Raw genomic sequence first — 13,076 nt, 5'->3', positions numbered from 1 at the left:
GAGAAATGTCATTTTGCTCTGAACAACTTCACCTTGTCATTTATAACACCTCGCGTACGGCGAAAGTTTGCAGCGATAATCAATTGGGTAACCAGTTTCTTGTGCAGCTCGGTAGTGTCTAGGGGTATTTTCGAAATTCATTTTTGTTCATGAAGAGTTGTTAAACCTACAGTTATTGATTATAATAATTTTCTACTAACGATTAATCGATTGATTCTAAGTGAATTAATAATAAAACTAGTGGATTTTATAATTTTCATTTGAATTTGAACATTTCTTGGACCATTATTCGTGCAAATCGATTAACCGGCAACCGTCCGGTCCCGAGCTGCCCGGATAATCGACGCTCTACTGTATTGACAATGTATCATTTGACGCTAGAACGCATTAGACAGTTTAAAATCGACCATTGCTTTTTTTGCATATAAATTTGCGAATGAATGAATGAATTTCTGTTGATTTTTAAAAAATGAACTCATTTTGTAATTTTTTTCTCCTTGTATTGAAAGAACCATAGCGTTCTATTATTGTTAACCGAGGCATTCATTTTTTCACGTGAACTGAACAAACCATGCGGTTCTGGTTCATTTGGCACACCTCTAGTATGTAGTGAAATGTTGTTTACATGATGAGACAAAAAAGGTGGGATAATCAATAATCTTTAGCGATTATTGAATCATAGTGGATTTGTAGCATAATCAATTTATGAATCATTCATGAATCTCAAAACTAGAGATTTAGTTTTATTGAATCACTTTGATGATTCATTCAGATTCATTAAGCTGAGTCTGGATAACCCATCTCTAGTATTTTGGTTGGTTTTGATAGAAGGAAATGCCCGCATTTAGAGGATGATTGTAACGTAGTATTTAATTACCTACTTACTTATCCGGCGCTACAGCCGCTTTGCGGTCTTGGCCTGCCTCAGGAGTGTCCGAAAACGCTCACGGTCTCGCGCCTTCATCTGCCAGTCCGTTATCCCGGCCTTAATGGTGGACGCCTCCACGCCATCCTGCTACCTCAATTTGGGCGTACCAGGCCTCCTTTGTCCTTGTGGACGGCCTAAAAGGACTTTAGGAAACATTACTTCTGCTATTCTATTCTGTTAGCTACAAGCCTCCCCCCCCCCCGGGTACTGCTCTATACATTTTTTGTTGATCATCTTCAAACATCGTAACAAGATAAGTGGTAAAATAATGAATTTGTAAACAAAGAAATAGTTAGGCATAGTCAATACTTACGTTGTCCTCGTTCTTTACAGTGTCCCATTTTCTCATTGTAAATCTATGTGCAATCAATGTACACAAAAATCCATTAAATATGTTTTACCGGGCTGTTATTGCCGACTTGTAATAATTCCATTTTTATACATTTTTTTTGTATTTTCTTGTTACGAAACTATATTATCCGATTTCCTCCAAATTCCCTCTTTTACTGTTCATTCTGTCCATCCATAGCATTCATTCCTTTCTTTCTCTCTCTCTCTCTTTCCATATTTTGTCCCAATCACTGAAGCGTTTTCGTTTAATAAAGCAGGTTTACATAACTGCTACTCTCATAACTCTACATAAAAGTATGTGATTTTACAACACACACCGAAAACACACACGTATCCACAGGACCCCCCTTCACCGGTGGTTCTCCACTATTTGCGTTTGCACTAGCTCACTCAACAATGTATCCAAGTTATATTTATTACCAGCAGAAAAATCATCCTAGCTGGTGCTCGTGATGGTGGTGGTGTTGGTGTAGTAATGATCAACGTGGTACGGTCCCTGCCCTACTATACATCGATCGCTTTCGATCGATGCCAAATGGTACTTTCCCTTGAACTTTATACATCTATATAATCGTAAAAACTAGACTAAATTTACATGCTTTCTATATTTCAGGCCAACAACACTGTGTTGTTTTGCACATAGTAGTAGTATTAGCGTTTAATGTGTGTGTGAGAGTGTGTGTTTTTATTTTAATAAGTTTGTTTCGTCTCTTAGTTAGAGGGTTATGGCGATCGTTCGCTCCCGAAGCAGCGAAATATTCAAAGACCAATTTATTGGTTTTGCTGGTATATATTTTCGGTGCTGAATTTATGGGCTGATGGAGTGGAGGAAATTTACCCTTTTCCATGCGTAAAATTGCCCCTAAATAATTATATCATACACCACTCTTTTAGCTTCGTGCGCAGGTAGAACAACATTGCTACAGGAGCTCATTTTTCTTCAAAATAATGTTTAAAAAATGTTCCCCTTCCAACTGTGCGTCGCTAAATTCTGTGTCATATCTATTAAACATATCTATTCAGCGAAGCATTCACCTGCTATCAGATGTGTGGAGTATGGGTGGTATGTGTGTTTCAATAGCAATGCGGAGGATGAGGGCGATTGATGGAGTATCAATTACCAATGCTACACTCATCTGCAAATCCTTATCTCCTTCACGCTCTCCCTATTTCTTACACTAATTGAAGGTGTTAAACACGCACAAAACGTAACTGAAATATTGCTAGCAGTTAATAATAAAAAAAGAGCTGGTAGATCAAAACAGGAAAGGTAAAACTGCGCGCGCGCTCATTATATGTACTAAAATGATTTATACTCGATAACGAGGAGGAGTTGTTTTCGAGCTGAAAAGAAAGAAACTCACTAAGCATACATATAATGCATACGGCCAAAGTGCACACGTAGGATGGCCCTGTTTGCTTCTAATGTTCTGTTACAAACCAATTCCAGACATGTATTATTATATTCATACACTATTTACAGCAAGCCATTCTTCATTATTCTGATTCACAACTTCGGCCACCCTCAACTCGGTACGCGTGGACATTTACAGTGCTATTGATGAAATTCGATGTGTGTGTGTGAGTCCGCACGTAGTAACCCTGGCTTAACAGAAATTTTAAGTAAAACGCTAATTAGAATGGTGTTTCAATTCTTCGACACGCGATGAATATTTAAATGCATTAAACAAACTTAACCTTTCTTTTACTATTCACATACACGCGCCTCGGGGAAAAACACTAACGCATTATGTGTGTGATCCCACACTTTTAAACTTGAAAATTAGTTTTCACGCGCGCAAGAAGAAACGAAACGGTGTCAAATTAGACAAAACCGAGAAGATGGTGTTGGAAATAGACACACCTAGGAAGCAAAGATTGTGGTTCTGTGCATGCATAAAATCTTGGTTCGGGTGGTAAGTTAAAAAGAGGATGCGCAAGAGAGAAACGCAACCCGATTCATTTGTTCATCTGGATCCGAACATGCGGACCTAACTAAAAAAAAGAAGACTCATCCCTATCCGCTACTTGACGCCTTCTACAGAGCGATATTTACGGTCAGAGCATTATATTCGCACTTGCGTGAGTGCTGCCATGTCCCAAAAGTTTATGTACGCACAAGCACAACACGTCTCTTTTCTGTCCGCATATCTATATCACTGATTTCTTCTCCATTGTCGATGTTTACGGCCGTTTCGCACCGTAAAAGAGATCACGGAAGAACGATCAAGAAAGCTCAACGGGATCACTGGTAGTAAAAAAAAACAAGAAAAAAATAGCCGTTTACATTATGAAGCGTAACATACTTAAGCTTAACAGTTTAGATCCCTCCTGCTGTCTCTCTGCAGCTAAACTCTGGCATTTCCGGGACCACTGCCACTTGCCCCTGCCCCGCCACGACCCGCTGGCCGGTCGTGCCACTCCGGGTCGTTCGGATCGTCCTCCTCGACGAACAGCGATTCGCCCGTATCCGTTTCTTCGTCGTCGATCGCATCCTCGTCGTCGTCGAGCATCGGTTTGGCGGAGGGTGGCACTATTTCGTACTGCTGCGACTCATTGCGGCTGTTCAGCAGTCGCTGCATGATTAGCTCCTGCTCCCGTCGCTTCGCCAGCATCAGATCCTCGTCGTCGAAATCTTCCAGATCGGTCTCGGTCGCCGACAGGGTCGTCGCCGTCGAGGTGTTTGAGCTGAGCGCGTTCTGGTTGTTCAGGCCCAGGCTGGCCGGGGCCAGATTAACGCTCGAGTTCACCCTCAGCAGCACGTTGTTGTTGCGATGCAGCGGACGGCGGAAGGGTAGACCGTTCCGTCCGGTTAGCTTGCTGAGACAGTCGTTGTCGAGGTGATCGCTCGGCATCGAACGCAGCATGTCTTCGAAGATATCGTCTGCTAGCGGGAACTGCAACGCTTCATAGGGCGAAACAACCTGTAAAGAGTAAAGCAAACCGATGTTATTCATGTAATACGGAACATTGATTTCAAATATGCCTAATACAAAGTAATTACACAACATCTACATTGATCATATAGATGCCACAAGCAGTGCTGCAGAATGTCATGAGTACAGGGTTTACCTAGCCAATCCGGCATCGTCAAAGCGTTATCGGTCGCCGTAAATACTTTTTCGGGCGACGTAAACCCTCAATTGGGCACTGTCATTTCTATTCGGGCCTTGTGAAGTATGAATCGGGCATAGTACAGAATGAAAGCGTCCTACTCTTGAAGGTGTCAAATCGGTAGCTTCGGTGTTTTTGATCCATCAAGTTGTTTAAAAATACGTATTTTGCATGTTGTTTAACTTATTATGTATTATTTTAAAATGTTTACCTAATTAAATCACCAAACATATTATATTTTTAAAAATATATAAAACCAAATTGCATTGTACGGGTTTGAATTAAAAATAAAAAAAAGGAATTTGAATAATTTTTATGTGATTAAACTTAAAAAAAAAGAATTTTCATACATATCAGTTCAACTACTAGCAAAAAAGTATTGTTTTACAGCTAGAAAGCAACAAAATATAAAGTAGGCCCAATTCATTCTGTACATTGCCCGATTCATACTTCACAAGGCTCGAATAGAAATGACAGTGCCCAATTGAGGGTTTACGTCGCCCGAAAAAGTATTTACGGCGACCGATAACGCTTTGACGATGCCGGATTGGCTAGGTAAACCCTGTATCACGAGATTGTCACCAACGAAAACAATGAACATATCCGTGGTAGCTTGATGCTCATTGCTGATAATCAATAAAAGTGCGTCATGACATGCTGAACACGACATGTGAATTCTGTAGTCCAACGCGATACTCTGACTGACAAGCTTAGCTTAATGCCGGCGCAAGCATAATCATGATTTTTTCTTGCTGTGAACAGTGGTGCCAAATGCCACTGTTTCAGTCATCAACACTCATGACTGAAACGAAGTTCAAATCAGATAACGCACACAACTGAGATGATCAGTGACGATACTCAAACAGTTGGAGGATCAATCACATGCTTGGTGACATTTTGATTAGCACCCCCCCCCCCCTCCCGCCGACAAAAATGTCTCGACCAAGTGACTGACCAAGAGTTGGTTGCACACAATGTCACCAAGCATGTGATGGTCGCACCAACTGTTTGAGGCTTGCTTCTGATCATCACAGTAGAGCTCGTGACGCTGACACGATTTTGTTTCAGCCGGAATTTGTCATGACTATGTCAGTGACCGGCCGGTCTCGTAGTACAGTCATCAACTCGTACGACTTAACAACATGCCCGTCATGGGTTCAATTCCCAAATGGACCGTGCCACCATACGTAGGACTGACTATCCTGCTATGGGGGGAAATTTATTAGTCACTGAAAGCCCAAGCTCACTTCACTAGTGGGTACAGGCAGGCCTTGACCGACAACGGTTGTTGAGCCAAAGAAGAAAGAAGAAATGTCAGTGACATTTTGCAAAACTGATCACGGCAAAAAAAAGTCGTGACATAGTGACTGACCAAGCGATGGTCGCAAACATGTCATGAGCATGTATTGGTCACACCAACCATTCTGACTATCACCTCTGATTATCAAAATTGAGTACATGACGCTGAAATGGGTTTTGTTTCAGAGAGATTTTTTTATGACATTGACAATGACATTTTGCAGCACTAGCCACAAGTGGAAGGACACGATTGCCGTGACATTTTTTCATTACACACGTTAACACTTTTAAAAAGTATTGTTTCTTACCTCACGCGTATCCGGTGTAATGGTTCCTGCTCCTTGAGCATGTTGATCCTCTCGTTTTGATGACACCGTCCTACGGCGTTCTTTCTTGTGGAGACTCTTGTTAAGCGCTGCATGACACAGAGATGATAAATATAAATTAGAAAAAAAAAACCCTTAAAATTGTCCTTTTCTTTAATTATTCATCTACACTACTTCCGGCGCCAGATATTATCATTGGAATAGAGAGAAAGACGGAGAAAATATAATTACCATTCATAACATTTGCTTCGGATAGCTCCTGTCCATCCTGTGGAGTTAGTGGAGTTGATGGACAAGCCGGCGATGACTGAAAACGAGAGTTGATCGGACAGAAAAGTGATTAGTTATAGTATGGCGCAGTTTGTCGAGAGCAAATCCCTTCGGTAGAATCGTGCCACACAATACTAACATCATGATCCACCATTGGCGTTGGCGGTGCAGGCGACGTCGGGTCCGGTGTATTGCCGCCGCTTGATCCGGCCCGGCTGTCGGTGCGCCGCTTAGCGCGTGGTCGGCTCCACGGGAACTTCAGGACCGAACGGAACTTTTTGCGCTCCTCCTGCAATGCTCGGTCGTGCTTCAGCATGATCGTTTCCTCCGAGATATCTTCCTCGTCCTGCGCCGGTATCACAATCAGCTGCTGCTGCTGATACGCCGCCTCAACGTACCCAGTGGTGGGCACGATCGTCGCCGACGGCGTGGTCGTTTTCGTGCCGTTCGGTGGAATCGCACCGTCAACCTTCACGGGCGTCGTTGTCGGATTTTCTTCCGTGGATAACTCCATGCCGATCGTAAGTTCGTTGGCGGTTGCTGAGCTATCCATTTGACTGTTGAGCGATTCGTCCCCATTTTCCTGGTAGTCTATGATACGCCACCTGCGACGAGGTGAGAAAAGAAGAACAAGTTTGAGTAACGCTCGATCGGTTGCCATCGAAGCCACGGCCTTATAATATAGTTACGTACTTTGGTACAGCAATATCCTTGTATTGTGGTAGCGACACCCTAGAGGCGGGCATGCTCGGAATAACGATGCTATCGATGTTGTAAGCACTGTTACGATACCGTCTGTGAGAGAAGAGAGGACAAGAGAAGTGAGTAAACTCTATGGAACCGCACTTCTTAAACAGCGGTCAAACTAACCTTTCGCTTCGATTGTTGGGCGTTGGTGAGGTGTTTCTGCTGCGACTCACGCCACCCTCATGGCCATCGTAGTACTCATAACAATGGGAAGATTTTCGCGATTTGCTCACACCGTGCTGGTTCTTGTTGTTTCGGTGCCCGTTCGGGCCCGACCGCGAGCCGTCGTACGAATAACCCGCGCCGGATTTACGACTATTCGAAATTATCACATCCCGCTTGGTTTTGGCTTTCTTCGATTCTGTAAAAAGAAGAAATCAGATAGCAAATCGATCAGTGTCAATTCTTTCCGTAGCGTAACACTTTCGTTGAGACTTACTATTTCCACTATCACCCGTGTAGCGATCGTTACTCTTGTACTTGTTACTGGTCATCGACTCGTACTTCCGCTTGCTGTCCGAGCTGACGTAGCGTTTGCCGTGCGAGGAGGATGGCGCCATTTCATCGCCAGACGAGAAGAATCCTCCGCGTACGGTCGCTCCCGGTACCGATTCTAGCAGACTAGCAGGTGTGACTTTGCTGCGAATCATTTTGCTTTGCCATTCCGGCTTTCGCATTATTGCCTCCAGATGTATGCTGTGCGAAATGTCTGGAATGGGAAAAGAACAGTTTTACATTGCATTTAGGTGAATGAAAAATATCAGTTGATTATCAGTGCAGTGGCCTTGCTGAGGTCTAATAGTTTTGTTTTGCATAAGAATAAGCAAGGGCAAGGAGTAACATGGTTAATGGACAAAAAAAAAACAGACTATTGCATGTCATTTTAGATGGAGAGTCATTCAGTCGGCTCTATTATAATGGCAACATTCATTACACAGTCTCAACCTCGATCCGCTCTTTGTTTTTAGTTAAACGCTCCATAATAACACACCACCTCCAAAACGGGCGCAGGCCCACATATCCGGGGATGTTGATAAAAGGGTACACAAACACACAAACAGACACACACACACACACACACACACAATAACCATCCGCCACCAAAGAAAGGCGGCGAAGAGAGGTGCACTGGCTGGTTGCTAGTTCTTGAAGCGCATGCGCGCCGGTATGCATTTTCCACGCCGGAACGCGCGCATTGCGCGGCGTGAGGAGTAAAAGGGAGAGGGGGCAGTCGTCAACAAGAGCAAAAACACAAAAAACGCCACAAATTCTCCCCGCACAACGTAACGTAACGAAAATTTTGCGCGGGAAATTTTGCTCTCACTCTCCGACCCCGTAGCACAGTAGCGCAGCGCCGCCACGTACAGTCGGTCACACCAATATGCTGCTGCCGTTGATGCTACTAACCAGGGGCGGCATAACGAAGATGTATGCGCGGCACTTGGCAGGGGGGTTGTGATGTCTGTTACACGATGAAGTTGTTGGTATTGATGTGGGGCCGTGCGCCGTCACTGTTAGTGGCGATTGCGTACCCACACCGAGAGAGCGAGTATCAAAGCGAACACACGAGCGAATCATACCGTCTGTCGGGGTCCGTCCTACGTAGCACGGAACGCATTATGCACGGGCGGTAGGGTTTACGCTATTCATTGCATTGCACAGCGCATACATTCTCGCCGTTGTAGAGCTGTACACAACACATATGCAAACCAGATGCCCAGGTCAAACTTTCTTTACTTATTGCTGTCCAACAGGAGAGCTTGCTGGTTCGGTGAGATCGAGGTGCGCGACAGAGTTTGGATGCATCGAAGAGAACGGATGATGCAGACCAATAAAAGCAGCTGCAAAACATGAAAACATACTATTTTTCTACACAAAAAGACAGAACTAGAAGACAATTGAAAAGCAGCGATGATCAATATGAAGCGATTAAATCAAACAAAAGTTTTAGTTTATGTGGAGCGTTGCAAAAAAGATTGACTCATCGTTCGTTGCTGTTCTACCTATTTTACTAACAATATTTTCACACACTCACAACCCAAGGGCCCTACTTCTCACTGGGGGGTTTGTATTAATTCTCATATTTACACACACACCAAGAGACTCGCATCGCTAGCAGACAAACAAACTGCCCTGTTGTGATTTTTCGCTCCACAATAGTTCTCGCTACCAACGACCGCCATCTGACGTTGGAACGGAACCTTTCCATTCACCGGAGGTCGTGAGACCCACTAACTGATTGATTTCCACCGCGTAAGTGATATCACTCTTGTGCTCGGGTGAATAAACGAACCACCGAACGAGCACAACTAGCATAATACAGAAAAAGGTGGCGCGACGAAACGCGTTCTGCGTTTCTGTTTCGATTACGACGTTTTGATAGTTTGCGGGAAGAAATAGTTTGTCTTTTTGTAGCATTCGTCACAGCCTGCACAAGCAGTCAAGTGTCGTTTCTTACCTTCTGGGAAACTCAATACTGGATGGAAGCTTGCATCGAGCAGTGCCACACGTTCCGGGAACGTCATCGTGTCCAGCGGTTCCCTCAGCGCAGTTGGATCGGTACGTCCCGTGCACAGGGCACAGGGTTGGAGTGGCCACTGGCAACCGCACTTGACATTGCTATTGCGTAGGAGGAAACAGGAGAAAAAGGGCAGAAAGAGAATTTATAATTAAAACTGTACTCTATGTTTGCTGTATCAAACTTCTCTCCCTGCGGGCGATGTGTTCAGCGTTCTCCATTACCTGGGTTTGGCCGCACGCTTCGATATGGTGTGCATGTTGTGCGTTTGCATCAGCTTCCGCTTCCGGAACCGTGCCCGACAGTAGGGACGCGTCCGGGAACAACTGGACACCATCTCGGCGTCAGATTCGTCACTGATCGTCGCGTGCGACGTTGAGGGTTTGCTGCTACCCGGCAACTGGCCGCGATATCCATTTACCGATTGCTGCTGCTGTTGTTGCTGGTGCTGATCATCGACACCGGGCGTTTCCTCTAGCACAACAGGACCCTTGTTTTGGCGAATTTTGTACAGCACCTCGTTATGTTGCCGGATGCGATATTCCAGATCCGCTACACGGGCCACTACCCACGTCCACTTGCTTGCAACGGACGCGCGATCATTAGCCCATCTCCAGGCGGCACGTTCCTTGCTGTTGAGAATAAAACAAGAAAGATACGTATTAGTAAATGTTTCAAAAGTAAAATTATGGAAAGGAGGGGATTGAAGACGAGGAATCAGACGATGGATCAGTGCAAATATGTATTAATGACAATCATCTGACGACAATCCCTTCTAAAGTCGTTAATATGTAGTTGGATGTGGAAAAGTCATCAGCTGATTTAGATGAGATAATCGATAGTCGATAATTTTAACAATATACAATAATTCAGAAGCATGGAAGATTGTGAGTAAACACGACATATCTTAGTCGTTATGTTGTCCTACTAAACTAACGTTCAATTTTACTTAAAAAATCCGTTTCACGTGGTATATGACCAATAGATTTTCAAATAGATCCTAACTGCCATAAACATTCCTTTAGATTAATCGAAAACGTAAGAATAATATAACGAAGTGGTATTAAAATACTTACATTGGAAGTGGTTCCTGCATCTCGTTCGTGTATGGTAATGATTCGTCCGCCGATTCGCCACCGGAACTGCTGAGCGTGGCGTCTGAATCGATGGTGGCCTGTACCTGCCGCAGCTCGGCATACAGCATGCCTGCCGTCTGCTCCAGATCTTGCGTGGCCGACCGTTCGAACAGCGGAATAGTGTTGGAGATGTTGGCGACATTGGTCGGATCGGATACACCACCACTGCTACTCGTGGACGGCGATGCCTCGGCAGTACCGATGCCGCTCACCCCCTGAAAGTAGCGACTGTTCAGGACGCGTTTGCTCTGCGTCGAGCAGATCTTGTTCGCGATCGATTCGAGCCGCTTGATGCACGATTTGAGCGCGTTCGCCGAAATGGGTTTCATCTTCTCCGGGGTCGGATCGGGCGGGGGCGCTTGAAACGGGATAATGTCGGGCCAACAGGTGCTGCCGGTGGTACCCTCGGCGGCCGGCAGCCCGCTGTTCATGTTGTGCAGCTGTTTGGCCGTTTCCTTTTCGCGCTTTTTCCAGAACCGCTGGCTGTACTCGAACAGCCCGGCCACCTCTTCGCTTATGTGCTGGCCCATGTAACGGGCAGTCAGCTTGCTGAGGCGCCGCGCCAGAAAGTCCTGTTTCCGCTGCATCTGGGCCTGCATCTTGATGATTTCCGCGTGCTGCTCCAGCCGCTCGCGATCCTTGTTGGGCGAGGAGAGCGACTGGCTACCGTCGGCGCCCGGCACGTCGCACAGATTCGTCACGTCGTCGAAAAGCAGCAGACTGTTTTGGTCAAAGCTTTTAAACACCTGCATCAGATCAATGTCGTTCGTAGCTAGCTCGCGCATCATCTGATCCATTTCGTTGCTATCCCTCAGCTGCATGGCATGCTCGCCGTTACCGCTGACACCGCTGACCCCCACGAGAGAGGAGGACGGTTGGGATGCATCATGGAGCGGGATGCTCATTATATTGCTGGGCAGCTGGTGTATGTGTTGTTGTTGTTGCTGCTGCTGCTGCTGCTGTTGCTGCTGTTGCTGCTGGTGCTGCTGAAACTGTTGAGCATCTTGAAAATTGTCCTGCGCAACGATCATTTGCGTCGGCGGCAGCTCCATCGACATTAGCTGCTGTTCCTGCAGCTGCAACATGTTGCCCGGCAATACACCGGAGTGGGAGGCAACGACAGCCATATCCACCACGTTGTCCACTGCCATCGGTCCCACCACGGGCGCTTCGGTTCCGTTCCCTCCTGCGCCACCCATGGCCGCTTCTTGATGCAGCTGCTCCAGGGCAATCTCGATCAGGTCTCGGTTTGTGTCGGCGTCCAGCTTCAAACCCTGCTCGCCGCTGTTGTTGTTCTGTATGTCGTCCACAATGGTTGAGCCAACAACTCCGTCGCTGGAACCACCCAACGGCAGGGACATCATGGCCGTTCCCTCGTTCCCGCCGTGTAGTGCTGCCGCTGCTGCTGTAGTGGAAGGTACAACTACACTCTCAGAAACGTCGACTGCGTCAACGATCGCAAGCGATTGATGGTGTTGCTGCTGTGCATCTACGAACTGTTCCAACTGTTGCTGCGCTTGTGTTTGGTGATACTCGGCGTGGGCATTGTCCGGTGCGGTGATGATGGTCGTACCGTCGTACGTTGTCGTGGCGGCCGGTGTCGTTGTGCTGCTGCTCGTTCGCGGAGAGGCACCCGACGCGGCCGAGGAGGACAGTTTGCTTTGGCTTAGAGGCTCGGTAAGAGCGGGTGCCATTTCTTCCACTGCATCGGATCTTTTCTTCACGGGCACCGATGCAACTGCCGCCAGTCCCATTCACCACCACACGAGCACAAGCGTACGACTCTTTTTTTTATCGTAGAGGGCGTTAAATTTACAATCCGTGGTATTGGGAGTGTAAATAGATTTGTTACGAAGGTATTGCCTTCTGGTGCGATTTGTTCCAGCGGATATTTCTTCCAATTGATTCCCAAGTGAAAGGACCGCTTCGATTGCTTTCGAAGAAATGTTGCTGGGACGTTGAGCTTCGTAGTGTCTTCATTCGTGTGTACGCAACCTGGAAGGAAAGATAAAAGTCATTATTAGTATCATATCAGGAAAACTTACAGGTTTTTCAAGTAAATTGCAGCAGTAATGAAGCTTTATTTTACACAGCACCCGGAATTGCATCACTTTTTTGGTTAAAAAAACGTCTGCAGCGAATTTGTTGCACCCATTGGAAATAATTACATCAAGAAATGTCCTTATTCAATTTAATCATAATTATTACTTTCATTTCAGCGGAATTATCTCACATCACACCTCCCAACATGTAGGATAACAAGCTCAATAGAACATGCATGACGAAATAATTCATGTCAGTTCATGTTTCATTCCTCATCGTGTTTGCTCTTTCCAATACACACACACAGCCATGGTTAGAATAAAATCCCGAAATCCCTATCTAAC

At 45.6% G+C, this 13,076-nt stretch overlaps 1 protein-coding gene across 1 annotated transcript; it reads right to left on the bottom strand.

Annotated features, from left to right (window-relative positions):
• Window positions 1–1,319: 1,319 nt before the first annotated feature.
• On the bottom strand, window positions 1,320–12,837 carry LOC1271491 (uncharacterized). Its single transcript, XM_310291.8, has 10 exons — window positions 10,630–12,837; window positions 9,778–10,185; window positions 9,494–9,654; window positions 7,475–7,744; window positions 7,159–7,396; window positions 6,982–7,083; window positions 6,428–6,893; window positions 6,250–6,325; window positions 6,001–6,107; window positions 1,320–4,203 (listed from the first exon to the last, which is right to left on the bottom strand). Exons 1-10 carry the CDS (start codon window positions 12,441–12,443, stop codon window positions 3,628–3,630), a joined length of 4,218 nt encoding a protein of 1,405 aa, XP_310291.8. The 5' UTR covers window positions 12,444–12,837; the 3' UTR covers window positions 1,320–3,627.
• Window positions 12,838–13,076: the final 239 nt, after the last annotated feature.

Source organism: Anopheles gambiae, chromosome 2 (assembly GCF_943734735.2).
Source record: "Anopheles gambiae chromosome 2, idAnoGambNW_F1_1, whole genome shotgun sequence".
NCBI lineage: Eukaryota > Metazoa > Arthropoda > Insecta > Diptera > Culicidae > Anopheles > Anopheles gambiae.
This window is presented reverse-complemented; position numbering and strand designations above follow the sequence as displayed.

Coding starts and splice junctions, on each gene's coding strand:
- LOC1271491 (XM_310291.8), bottom strand. CDS start 12,443: ATGGGACTGGCGGCAGTTGCATCGGTGCCCGTGAAGAAAAGATCCGAT. Junction 9,655..9,777: donor AAGCGTGCGGCCAAACCCAG/GTAATGGAGAAC, acceptor CCTACGCAATAG/CAATGTCAAGTGCGGTTGCC. Junction 7,745..9,493: donor AGTATTGAGTTTCCCAGAAG/GTAAGAAACGAC, acceptor TTCCCATTCCAG/ACATTTCGCACAGCATACAT.